The following is a 13,016-nucleotide window of genomic DNA, read 5'->3' on the forward strand; positions in this document are numbered from 1 at the left end:
AATAGACACATTCCCTGCCCTCAGTGAGCTTAGAGTCTCTCGGGCCCCAGCTGACCATCCAGATTCCGGTCTCCCCGGGCTCCCCGGGAAGGGCCTCGCTGGACCCAAAGCCTGGCCATCCCTCGCAGCTCTGCCCCTCCCTGCACGAGCCTGCTCTGGCAAGGGGGCCTCCGCCTCCCGTGGCGGCCGGGGGATCAGCCAGCGGCCTGTGACCCTGCAGGTTCCTCTTCCTGTGGCTTTGGGACGCTGGGAGGGGGCCGCCGGAGGGCATGAGGAGCACTGTGTGGCTCCCCGGAGATTTTTGGGAGGGACAGGGCGAGCCCCCTCAGCTCCAGATTACCGACCCGCCCCTCCATGCGGTGGGAGCCGAGGGGGTGGGGAAAGACTCTGGGTGGGGGGTGGAGGGGCACCTAGGGGATCCATCCCGAGGCGGATGGCGGGGGGGGACTTACCTTTTGGCTGCTTCAGCTCATGGAAGATGACGATGTCGTGCGGGTTGTTGAGGTTTTCGGCCAGGATGGTGACGCCCAGCCCGTTGAGCCGGTTGGCGCTGAAGATGGCCTCGTTCTCCAGGTCCGTCCAGAACACCTTATCCTGGCAGGACAGACGGAGCCCCACGCGTCAGAGACCCCGAGCCCCGTCCCGTCCCCGACGAACCTCGGGGTCAAAGCGTTCCCGCGGGAGCCTGGGGGCAGCCTGCCATCAGGGAGCCGTGGGGAGCCGATGCAGGCATTGAAGAGCCCCGCCATCCGGGTCCCGGTACACGAAGCCGTTTTGCTCCGAAGGTCCTTCGTGACCGTGGCAGGCTAGACGTATTTGTTCGGGGACGGCTGGTGGTGCCCAGTGCCAGCTTAGAGTTAACGATTTCAGCGTGAAGGCGTTGGCGTTCCCCCGGCACCCTTCTCCGGAAGGCGGAATGTGGCGTCTGCTAGGCCCGGTAACGTCGTCTGGCCGCCCGGGGGGCTCGCACTAGTACTGTGCCACCCCTTGGGCTGGCGCTGGAGGTGCCATGAGGGTCTCCGCAGGCAACCTCTTGCTCTTTTCCTTGAAGGATGGTGACTGAGGCCCACAGGAAATACCCCCAGTGTTCTGGGGGCAGATGTCGGACCAGTATATCTTCTCGGTGTCCGTTAATCGTGGCAAGGATCGCCGGTCCCAGGAAGTCAGAAGAAGTTTGGCTTCAACTCCGGTTGTGACCTCCTCAAGAGTCGGGGGCGAGGAAGGCCGCCTCATCATCAGGAGAGATTCCTGACCTCCCTAAGCCCCTGAGCGTTCTGGGCCAGACTCCCGGCCCCTCTAACCCAAGATTCTGGCTCCACTAGTGACCCTAGGTCAGTTGAAGGAGTCCCGTGATGGCTGATGTCCTGGACGCCCCCCTCCTTCTGGCTAAGGATGGACCGTCTAACGTATCCGCCTCTGTCTTTCCAGAACAAGAAGAGCTCTAATCTTTTCGGCCCCTCCTGATATGGACGTTGCCCCAGCCCTCTGAACGTCCTCTGGACTTTAAGCTTGTTATGGGCAGGGAACGTGTCCGCTAATTCTGTTGTATTGTACCGTCCCGAGTGGTCGGTACAGTGCTCGGCACATAGTTAGCACTCGATAGATGCCACTGGTTGATTAACTGGGCCTAGCTGTCCTTCTCTATCTTGTCGCCAGCTCGATTATCCTTAATCGGGGCCCAAAACTCCACACAGAACTGGGTGTAACCGTGGTTTTTCCGTCGTGCCAGAAGCGGGCCTCTACTTTGGTTTTCCCTAACGTTCTCGGGATCGCCGTTCAACCGTCCGCCGTGTCAGGAATGTCTTCTCAAGATCTAACCAATTTAAAGCCATTTACTCCCACTTGGACCTCCGGGGAGATGGAGCGCTCTCCCCAGCCCTACCCCAGCTCCCCCATCTGCCACTCACCTCGAACACCGCTATCCCAAACGGGTGGCTCAGGTAGTCCACCGAGAAAATGAGGACTTTCCTGTTGCCCCCGTTGAAGTCGATGCTGGACAGCAGGTGCAGCTTGGAGTCCACCCAGTAGAGACGCTGGCTCAGCAGATCTGACCGGCGAAAGAAGCAGGTTAAGGGGGTCCCGCACAGATTGGCGGGGGGGGGTCCAACCCCTGGGGCCTCTAGGAGCCGCGCCCCAGCTAGAAACCGAGGAGGGGTCGGCCCTCCCTTTCCCTCTTCCATCCTGGATCATCAGGACGATCATCCCGCTGGTCACCCCCTATCCGGTTCTGGTTCCCGTTAACATGGACGCTCCGGGCCAGACGGCCAGAGCGCTCAGAGCCACGCTGAGAAGCGGACTGGGCCCTTAGGGAGCAGGACTGGCTAGCTGAACCTCTGACGCTTGTCTCTGGGGAGCCTTTGGCGGTGGGGAAGTTAAAAGTCCAAGAGGCCCAGAATGTTGGCAACAAGCTACTGGGACAATTTCAGAGAGCACAAGCGTAGAGACCAAGAAGGTCCAGGCTGGGACTGCAGTTTCCCAGATCCCACAGCAGCAGGATGAAGGGGACTGTTGGAGCTGGAAGTTGCCAGGTTCAAAACCAACAGAGGAAATTACTTCTTCCCTCCACAGTGGGAGAAGCCCTGGGAATCCACGCTCCCGGAACACCGCGGCTGGAAATCCTAACGGATACCAGAGGGTTTGGACGGAACCAGGGAGGAGCGGTCCACGTTGGGTCCCTGGAGGGCAAGTTGAGGATGACGAGGAGAGAGTTGGGGGTCTTGGCAGGTCCGTCCCTAACTGGAAAGATGGGTGCCCTGGAGGAGGACGACCATTCCAGGTTCTTCCAAGCGGCCAACAGAGAGAGAGTTCTGGGTCAGGTCTAGCTGTTCCGGAGTTGTATACGAAAGAGAGAACAGCGTGGCCTAGTAGAGAGGTCATGGGTTCTAATCCCTGCTGTGTGACCCCGGGCAAGTCACTTCACTTCTCTGTGCCACAGTTCCCTCATCCGTAAAAAGGGGATTAGGCAACTCCGTCCCAGCCAATTTGCTTGTATTCCCTCCGGAGCTTAGTAGAGTGCTTAACACATAGTAAGCACTTAGCAAACACCATCATCATCCAAGCACTTACCAAATACCACAAGTATTATTATCATTATTAATAAAGTTGGCCACGGCACTGCAGCGTTGTCGCTGTTCTCGTGCCGAACGGATTAGCCGCTCCCCCTCCCAACCAAAGGCCTAGCCTCCAAGCGAGGGACACGTAAGTGTCGGACAGGAAAGCCCAGAGGGGGACCCCTGAAGCCCCTTCCTCCCTTCCTCCGTCTGTCAGTCCGATCTCCAGGCTACGGCAGGGGTGGGGTTTGGTGCCCGGGGAATGTCGGAGGCCCAGGCCCAACGTGCGAGTTCTGCTGGCTGGCTGAGGGTGGGGGAACCCAGGCCCAGCCCCCCCAGCCCCCAGAAGACAGCGCTCGGCCCGAGTGGGGCCCGCTTACCCAGGGCGATGCCGTTGGGCCACGCGATGTTGTCCGACACCAGCACCTGCCGGTCCGCCCCGTTGAGCCCCGACTTTTCGATCTTGGCTTCGTCTCCCCAGTCGGACCAGTACATGTACCTGGAGGGTCACAGGGGAACAGGCAGACGTGAGGGTCCCCACCGGAGGTGGCGGGCCCAGAGGCGGGGGAATCCCGGGATTAGGGACCCGGTGAAGCTGGCTACCGGGGCCGTGCGCCTAGAAGCATCATGGCGTAGTGGATAGAGCACGGGCCTGGGAGTCAGAGGGTTATGGATTCTAATTCTGACTCCAACACTTGTCTGCTGTGTGGCCTTGGGCAACTCACTTCACTTCCCTGGACCTCAGGGACCTCATCTGCAAAGTGGGGATGGAGACCGTGAACCCCACGTGGGACGGGGACTGGGTCCAACCCGATTTGCTTGGATCCACCCCAGAGCTCAGTTCAGTGCTTGGCACACAGTAAGCACGTGGTGCAGCGGGAAGAGCCTGGGCTTTGGAGTCAGGGGTCATGGGTTCGACTCCCGGCTCCGCCACTTGTCGGCTGTGTGACTGTGGGCAAGTCACTTCACTTCTCTGTGCCTCAGTTACCTCCTCTGTAAAATGGGGATTGACTGTGAGCCTCACGTGGGACGACCTGATGACCGTGTATCTACCCCAGCGCTTAGAACAGTGCTCTGCACAGAGTAAGCGCTTAACAAATACCGACGTTATTATTATTATGATTATTATTATCAGAGGCAGGAGACCCGGGGACTAGAGGCCTGGCGGGGGTGAGTACTGGGGCCGTGGGCCAAGAGGTAACCTCGCCCACCCCTACCTCACCTCCCTTCTGTCCTAGAGCCCAGCCCGCACAGTCCGCTCCTCTGCCGCTCACCTCCTCACCGGGCCTCGTTCTCGTCTGTCCCGCCGTCGACCCCTGGCCCACATCCTACCTCTGGCCTGGAACGCCCTCCCTCCTCACATTCGCCAAACTAGCGCACGTTCCCCCCTTCAAAGCCCAACCGAAAGCTCACCTCCTTTCCCTCTGCTCCTCCTCCCCTCCCCGTCGCCCTGACTGCTCCCCATCTGCTCTGCCCCCCTCCTTGCCCCACAGCACTTGCATATATACGTACATATTTATCGTTCTATTTATTTTATTCACGATGTGTATATATCTGTAATCCTATTGACGCTATTGATGTCTGTCTACTTGTTTTGTCTTGTTGTCTGTCTCCCCCTTCTAGACCGTGAGCCCGTTGTTGAGTAGGGATTGTCTCTGTTGCTGAATTGTACTTTCCAAGCGCGTAGTACACGCTCTGCCCAACGGTAAGCGCTCAATGAATACAATTGAATGAATGAATGGGGACTACCGTCCCGGCGGGGCTGGCAACCGGGACCGAGGGCATTTTGGCTGGAGACCTGGGGAGAAGAGGCCCGAGGGGCTGGACTCCGGGGCTGAGGGCCGTCAGTGGAGGGGGACGGGGAGCTGCGAAGGAGGGTGAAAAGGAGAGCCGGCAGGAGCCGGTTTCCGGGTGATGGCGGAACTGGAGCCGGGTTCTGGCTGTCAACATCGGCCCCGCCCCAGGCCGATGTGGACCGGGAAGAGCCTCTCGGCGTCCAGTGCGCGAGAGACGCCGGAGAGGACGGTGCCCGAGCGGGGTGCGCACCTCCTCCCCTGGGAGCAGACGCAGTCTCACCGGGGACCCCCAGTGGGGTCTGACTCCTCCCTTTAGTCATCCCCCCTCCCAATCCCCCAGCGCTCATGTACATTGCTGTCATTTACTGATACTAATGTCTGCCTCCCCCTCTAGCCTGTGAGCTCGTCGTGGGAAGGGAATGTGCCTGTTTATTATTATACTGCATTCTCCCAAGCCCCTCTCAGGGTCACACCTGCAGAGTTTCCAGTACTCTACCAGTCACGACTAAAGGAGGGGGAGTCAGGCAGAGGCTTAACCGTTCCATTCCTAATTTGGCCCCTGGCTTGTGAGTGGATGGCGATCTGCTACAAGTCACGACTCACCTGTGCTGGGCAGCAGCGGCACGGGAGAGAGTCGAGGGCAGAGACCCGTTTACTGCGTGGAAGGAGGCGATGGAAAACCACTTCCATATTTTTGCCAAGAAAACTCTATGGATCGACTACCAGAACGATGGCAGAAGGAAGTGGGACACTCCGGGAGAGATGCGTCTATGGCGTCTCTATGGGTCGGACACAACCTGACAGGATGAGACAACAACTCTCCCAAGCACTTAGGACAGTTTTCTACACATGGTAAGTGCTCAGTAAACGCGAGGACTGACTGACCGACCGTGGTGGGTATCAGGAAACTGTCGTCGGACACCGAGTTGGGAGTTCAGTTCCTGCCACTCATGTAAGAGGCAGGAACCATTAGACCTGAAACTTCTCTAGGGTAGGGATCTCCCCCTCCTCCACCTTCAAATTATTATTAAGGTCACATCTCCTCCCAGAGGCCTAACCCCAGTTAAACCCTCTCTATCCCGACTTGCCTTCCCTTCTGCGTCGTCTACGCTCTTGGACGTTTGATATCTCTGCCCCACTCCCAACCCCACAGCGTTTACGTACATATCTTTAAATTATATATCATCAACTACTCATTTATCCTTATCAAACGAAAACTCCTCACCGTTGGCGTCAAAGCTCTTCACCATCTCTCCCCTTCTTACCTCCCCTCCCTTCTCTCCTTCTACACCCCAGCCCGCACACTCCGCTCCTCCGGTGCTAATCTCCTCATCGTGCCTCGTTCTCGCCCGTCCCGCCGTCGACCCCCGGCCCACGTCCTACCTCTGGCCTGGAACGCCCCCCCCCCCCCCAAATCCGCCAAGCAATCACTCTTCCCCCATTCAAAGCCCTACTGAAGGCTCACCTCCTCCAAGAGGCCTTCTCGGACTAAGCTCCCCTTTTCCTCAGCTCCCCCTCCCTTCTGCGTCACCTCGACTCGCTCCCTTTGCCCTTCCCCCCGCCCCGCAGCACTTATGTATATATGCATATATCTATAATTCTATCTATTTATATTGATGCCTGTTTACTTGTCTTTATAGGTATATATCTATAATTTATTTATATTGATGCCTGCTTATTTGTTTTGTCTTCCCCCTTCTAGACTGTAAACCCGGTGTGGTCAGGGATTGTATCTCTTTCTTGCTAAACTGTACTTTCCAATCACTTAGTACAGTGCTCCGCACACAGTAAGTGCTCCATGAATATGACTGAGTGAATCAATGAATGAATATTAATGTCTGTCCCCTTTAGACTGTGAGTTCGTTATGGGCGGGGAACGCGTCCTCTAATTCTGTCGTACCGTACTCTCCCAAGCGCTTAGTACAGGGCTCCGTACACAGTAAGCACTCAAGGAACACTGCTGCTCGACGTGACCGTTGGATACTCTCCCAGGGGCTTAGAACGGTGCTCTGCACAAAGTAAGCACTCAAAAGGTACGACCGATCGACTGATCGCTCTCACCCCCGGATCGGGTCCACGGCGATGGCCCTGGGCTCGCTCAGGCCGCTGCCGAAGAGGGTTTTCCTTCTGCTCCCGTCGGCCGTGGCCACGGAGATGGTTTTGTTGCCGGAGTCCGTCCAGTAGATGTTCTTGTGGATCCAGTCCACGGCCAGGCCCTCGGGGGAGTGCAGCTGGCTGTCGATCAAGACCACGTGCTCTGCAGGGTCACCGGCTTTATCGATGTAGGCGCTGCAGAGGCGACCAACAGGGCTTGGAGTCGGCGGCTCTCCTCGCACCTCCCCACCCCACCCTCAATTCAATTCCATCGTATTTGTTGCGCTCTTACTGTGTGCAAAGCACTGTACTAAGCGCTTAAACCTCCTTCCCTTCTGCCCTACCTAAGCATTCACTCCCTCTAAGTATTTTGTACAGCTGAGAAGCAGCACGGCCTGGGAATCAGGGGACTTGGCTTTTCATCTGTAAAATGGGGATTAAGACTGTGAGCCCCACGTGGGACAACCTGATTCCCCTGTGTCTACCCCAGCGCTTAGAACAGCGCTCTGCACATAGGAAGCGCTTAACAAATACCGACATTATTATGATGATGATGATGATAGTACTTGTTAAGCACTCGCTATATGCCAAGCACCGTTCTAAGCACTGGGGTAGATCCACGCTAATCAGGTTGGACACAGTCCCTGTCCCATATGGGGCTCATCTTCTTAATCCCCATTTCACGGATGAGGGAACTGAGGCCCCGAAAAGTGAAGCGACTTGCCCCAGATCACACAGTAGACATGTGGTGGAGCCAGAATTAGAACCCAGATCCTTCTGACTTCCAGGCCCATGTCCCGCCCACTGCTTCTCTACTCGCCTGGCCCTCTTGCCTGGGCCTCGGTTTTCTCACCTGTAAAATAGGCATTTGATTCCTGTTCTCCCTCCCTCTTAGACCGTAAGTCCCGCGAGGGACGAGGACCGTGTCAGGTCTGATTGTGCGACCTAGCCGGCACTGAGCACAGTGCTTGGCACCCGGTAGGCGCTTAACAAATCCCGGCATTATCATCTAGTAGCCCGAGAGGGGCCCGGATTATTCAGAGAAATGTCAATCATTCAATCGTATTTATTGAGCACTTACTGTGTGCAAAGCACTGTACTGAGCACTTGGGAGAGTACGGACACATTTCCTGCCCACGAGGAGTGTCGTCCCCTCATCCTCAGCACCGCTCTCTGGCCTCCCGGAGGAGTGGGGGAGACTTAATACAATAATATAACAATGAAGATAGTATTTGTCAAGTGCTTACTGTATGTCAAGGGCTGTTTTATATGATATTTGTTAGGTACTTACTATGTACCAGGCACTGTACTAAGCGCAGGGGTAGATACAAGCCCATCAGGTTAGACGCAGTCCTCGTCCCACACGGGGTCTACGGTCTCGATCCCCATTTTACAGATGAGGTCGCTGAGGCACAGCGAAGTGAAGTGACTTGCCCAAGGTCATACAGCCGACAAGCGGCGGAGGGAAAGTAGGGGGATGAGAGATTAGTCAGGGAAGGCCTCCTGGAGGAGATGGGGAGAGCGATGGCCGGGCAGACGCGAAAGGGGAGGGAGCTCCAGGCAGGAGCAAGGGCCCGAGCGAGGGGCCGGCGGCGAAATGGATGAGATGGAGGCGCAGCGAGTAGGATGGCTTTTGGAGCGCGAAGGGTGCGAGCTGGGGTGGAGTGGGAGAGGGGCGAGGTTCTCCTGGGCAACGCTGCAGGTACTTGAGGAGGGAGGAGATCAACATCAAATGTCACTGATGGTGATTAGCAGCCCCATACTCACGTCGCCTTTACCTTGCACCAGCTCAAGTCTTATTTATCTTGCCCCGGCTCCTTCCCCAATGCTAAGCAGAGCGCTCTGCACACAGCAGGTGCTCAATCCGTTCCCCTAGATCAATAAAGGAACGAATGAGTCCCACGGACGTGTGTTAGCCTAACCGGAAGCGGGGAGCGCCAGCGCGAGCCAGAGTGAACCGGGCCAGGCGGGCCGGGCTCAGCACCGACTGTCGACGTGAGGGCGACACAGTAAAGGTCCAGTCACGGGGCGCCGACAACTGAAGAGGCCCCGCAGAGTCTGGAGTCTAAGGGAAGCAGTGTGGCCTAGTGGAAAGAGCACAGGGCCAGGAGACTGGAGTGCTAACCCCGGCTCCACCACTTGCCCGCTGTGCGATTTTGGGCACTTCCTTGGGCCTCGTGCCATCTGTAAAATGGCGATTAAATGCCTATTCTCCCTCTACCTTGGACTACGAGCCTCATACGGGCCAAGGACTGTGAATGCTATCTATCCTAGAGCTCACCCGGTGCTTGGCCGATAATAACTGCTTAACTAAAACACACCACAACAGTTGTTCTTATTTTTTCTATCATCGAAGAGCTCTCGGTTGTCCTGGGGTCCTGCCTTTGGCTGTGGACTGCCTGATCTTCCCCTGCTGGGAGGAGTCCTATACCAACCGATTAACTGATCAATCAATCAACGGTATTTATTAAGCACCTACTGCGGACGGAGGACTGAACTAAGCGCTCAGGAGAGTACAGTACAATGGCATTGGTAGATACGATCCCTGCCCACAAGGAGTTATATACTACAGAGGGGTATAAATTCCGCATCCCCCATCTACTAACGCCGCTAGAGTGGACTCTCCCAAGCACCCGGCACAGAGCTCTGCACACAGTAGGTGCTCAATAAATGTGACTGATTGACGGGGAAACGGCAGAATATGAGGAAATGTAGCCGGACGCTTGAGGCGCTGGGGGAGAGGAGGGCAACCGAACGCTTCCGGGGCACAAAACCAAGCGCACGGATGGTGGGGAGAGTGGCGGCCTGTCGGATGTGAAGGGGGAGGGGGTTCCAGGACAGAGCGGGGATGGGGGCAGTGGGTCAGCGAGTAGGATGGTGAGAGAGGAGCGAAGCGTGCGGGCTGACTTGCAGTCGGGAGACGAGGGAGGTGAGGCGGGGGGACCACTGAGCACCTTAGAACCGATGGGGAGCCCAGCCCCGAGAAAGCCGCAAGGCCTAGAGGACAGAGCGCGGGCCTGAAGGACCTGCGTTCTAGTCCCGGCTGCTGGGTGACCTTGGGCAAGTCACTTCACTTCTCTGGGCCTCAGCTGCCTCATCTGGAAAAGGGGGATTAAGACTGTGAGCTCCACGTGGGACGTGGACCGTGTCCAACCTCATTAGCTCGTCTCTACCCTAGCGCTTGGAACAGTGCCCGGCACATAGTAAGCACTTAAATACCTTTTTTTTTAAAAAAAAAAAAAAAAGAGAGAAAGTCTCCCCGGGCGGGGCGGGCGGTCGGCAGCTCTGACCTGTACATCTTGCGGTAGAAGAGGTCACACCAGTAGATTCTGTTGGTGGCCACCTGAACGTCCAGGGCCACCACGTTCTTGAGCACGGGGATGAGGCGGGAGTGGTCCCGCTTCACCAGGTCGATCTTGCGGACCTCGTGGCGGTTGGTGAAGATCAGGGAGGGGCTCTTGCCTGCCGTGGGGAACAGAGAGAGTCGGGGAAGGATGCCCGCTCCCGCTACGCCACCCCGCTGAATTGGTTAGCCGATGATGGTACTCGTTCAGCGTTCTCCGTAGGCCGAGCTCTGCGCTAAGCGCTGGGGTAGATACAAGGTCATAGGTCGGGCGTGAGCCTGTCCCACACGGGGCTCACAGTCTAGGAGGGAGACCAGCTACCGAATCCCCATTTTACAGATGAGGAAAGAGCCCAGGCCTGGGAGTCAGAGGACCTGCCTTCTATTTCCCTCTCGGCCACCTGTCTGCCGTGTGACCCGGGGCAACTCACTTCACTTCTCTGTGCCTGTTACTTCGTCTGTAAAATGGGGATTGAGACCGTCTGGGAAAGGGACTGTAGCCAACCCTGTTATCTTGCATCTAGCCTAGTGCTTAGTACAGTGACTGGCGCATAGTAAGCTCTTAACAGATATCATTTCTTAAAAAAATGACTGGCCCAAGGTCACACAGCAGTCAAGTGGTGGTGCTGGGATTAGAACCCAGGCCCTCTGACTTCCGGGCAGGAGGATTTCGGCCGATCTTTCCATCCTCCTGGGCCCTAGGGACCCAGAGAGAGAGAAAAACCAGCCCAGCTCCTCGCCCTGTGGCTCTGAAGCAGTGTGATCTAGGGGAAAATGCACAGGACCTGGGAGTCAGGGGATCTGGGGTCTAACCCCAGCTCTGTCACTTCAATCAATCAATGATATTTATTGAGAACTTACTGTGTGCAGAGCACTGTACTAAGCACTTGGGAAAGTACAACAGAGTGGGGAGACACGATTCCTGCCCACTTTCGGTCTACAGGGAGAGACACACGTCAAAATAGATTAGGGATGGGGGGAATAGTGGAGTGGAGGAATATTTCCATAAGTGCTGGAGGGCCGGGGTGGGCATCAAGACCCTAAGGGGTGCAGAGTCAAGATCATAGTTGACACAGACGGGAGGCGGGATGGAGGAAATAAAAGGCTTAGTCTGGGAAGGCCTCTTGGAGGAGAGGTGATTTTAGAAGAGCTTCGAAGGCGAGGAGAGCAGTGGATTGTCGGATACGCCGATGCCTGAGGGAAAACGTGGGGAAAGGATTGATGGGGAGATAGATGAGACCGAAGTACAGCGAGTAGGTAACGTGTTAGAGTTTGTTGTGGATTGGGTTGTGATAGGAAATCAGTGAGCTAAGGTAGGAGGGAGAATCCCGATTGAGTGCCTTAAAGCCAACGGCAAGGAGTTTCCGTTCGATGCGGATGTAGACGGGCAGTCGTTGGAGGTTTTTGAGGAGTGGGGAAACACCGACTGAGCAGTTTTTCCGAAAAATGATCCGGGCAGCGGATGGAAGTATGGACTGGAGCGGGGAGAAACAAAAGGCAGGGAGGCCAGCAAGGAGACTGATGTAGCAGCCAGCGTGGGATAAGGTGAGTGCTCGGATCAGCCGAGTAGCAGTAGGGATGGAGATGAAAGGGTGAATTCCTGATATCTTGTGAAAGTAGAACAGGCAGAATAGATTGGGTTGAATGAGAGCGATGAGTCAAGGATAAGGCCAAGATTATAAGCCGGTGAGACAGGGAGGATGATGGTGACCTCTACAGTGATGGGAAAGTCAAGGGGAGGACAGGGTTTGGGTGGGAAGAAGAGGAGTTAGGTTTTGGACAGTCATTCATTCAATCGTATTTATTGAGCGCTTACTGTGGGCAGAGTACCGTACTAAGCGCTTGACATGCTGAAACTGAGCTGGACACGTTCAGTTTCAGGTGTCGGCGGGACATCCGGGGAGTGATGTCCTGGAAGGAGGAGGAAACGAGAGACTGCAGAGATCAGTCCTGGAGAGGTTGATTTGGGAATCATCTGTTTAGAGATGGCAGTTGAAGCCATGGGAGAGAACGAGTTCTCCGTGTAGATGGAGAGTAGAAGGGGACCCAGCGCTGAGCCTCGTACGGCTCCCATAGTTAGAGGATGGCAGGCAGAGGAAAAACTGAGAAGGAGCGGCCAGAGGACTACGAGAAGCAGCTTGGTCCAGTGGATAGAGCGCGGGCCTGAGACTCAGCGGGACCCGGGTTCTAAACCCGGATCCACGACTTGCCGGCCGTGTGAACTTGGGTGGGTCACTTCACTTTTCTGTTCCTCAGTTACCTCGTCTGTAAAATGGGGATTAAGACTGTGAGCCCCATAGCGGGTGGGGACTGAGTCCCACCCGATTAGCTTGGATCTACCCCAGTGCTTAGTGCGGCGCCTGGCACATAGTAAGCGCTTAATACGTGCCATAAAAAAAGAACCGTGGATCGATCCCCCCCTCCCCTTTCCACAGCGCTCGGGGAGGTGGAGGAGCCTCTCCGCCCCGGGAGCCCCCCCGGCTCCTCCGGTCCCCGCTCCGCTCTCCCCTCACCGACGGCTTTGCAGGTCTTGGTCAGGGTGTCCATCTCGTAGCCCTCGTGGCATTCGCACTTGTAGTCCCCCTTGTAGTTGATGCAGATCTGGCTGCAGGCGTCCGGGCTCTCACACTCGTCGATGTCTGTAAGGAGCCGTGGCCACCCGTCAGCGGCCTCAGGGGGCCGGAGGGGGCCGGGGCGGTGGCGCGCAGAGGCCGCGGGGGCTGGGCGCCTGCC

The 13,016-nt window shown here is 56.6% G+C and overlaps 1 protein-coding gene across 4 annotated transcripts in view; it reads right to left on the reverse strand.

Moving 5' to 3' along the window:
- Positions 1–13,016, reverse strand: part of LRP8 (LDL receptor related protein 8) — a 130,628-nt gene that overhangs the window by 9,774 nt on the left and 107,838 nt on the right. For all 4 annotated transcript variants that reach the window (XR_003765720.1, XM_029082343.1, XM_029082342.2 and 1 more), the window contains 6 exons: positions 12,797–12,922; positions 10,231–10,402; positions 6,908–7,135; positions 3,431–3,549; positions 1,908–2,047; positions 453–594 (listed from right to left, as the gene is read on the reverse strand). Coding sequence is in view for 3 of the 4 variants with exons in the window: in XM_029082343.1 (XP_028938176.1) it covers positions 453–594; positions 1,908–2,047; positions 3,431–3,549; positions 6,908–7,135; positions 10,231–10,402; positions 12,797–12,922 (927 nt within the window). In the remaining variant the exon portion in view is untranslated. The remainder of the gene's footprint in view (positions 1–452; positions 595–1,907; positions 2,048–3,430; positions 3,550–6,907; positions 7,136–10,230; positions 10,403–12,796; positions 12,923–13,016) is intronic.

Source organism: Ornithorhynchus anatinus, chromosome 17, assembly GCF_004115215.2.
Source record: "Ornithorhynchus anatinus isolate Pmale09 chromosome 17, mOrnAna1.pri.v4, whole genome shotgun sequence".
Classification (NCBI taxonomy): domain Eukaryota; kingdom Metazoa; phylum Chordata; class Mammalia; order Monotremata; family Ornithorhynchidae; genus Ornithorhynchus; species Ornithorhynchus anatinus.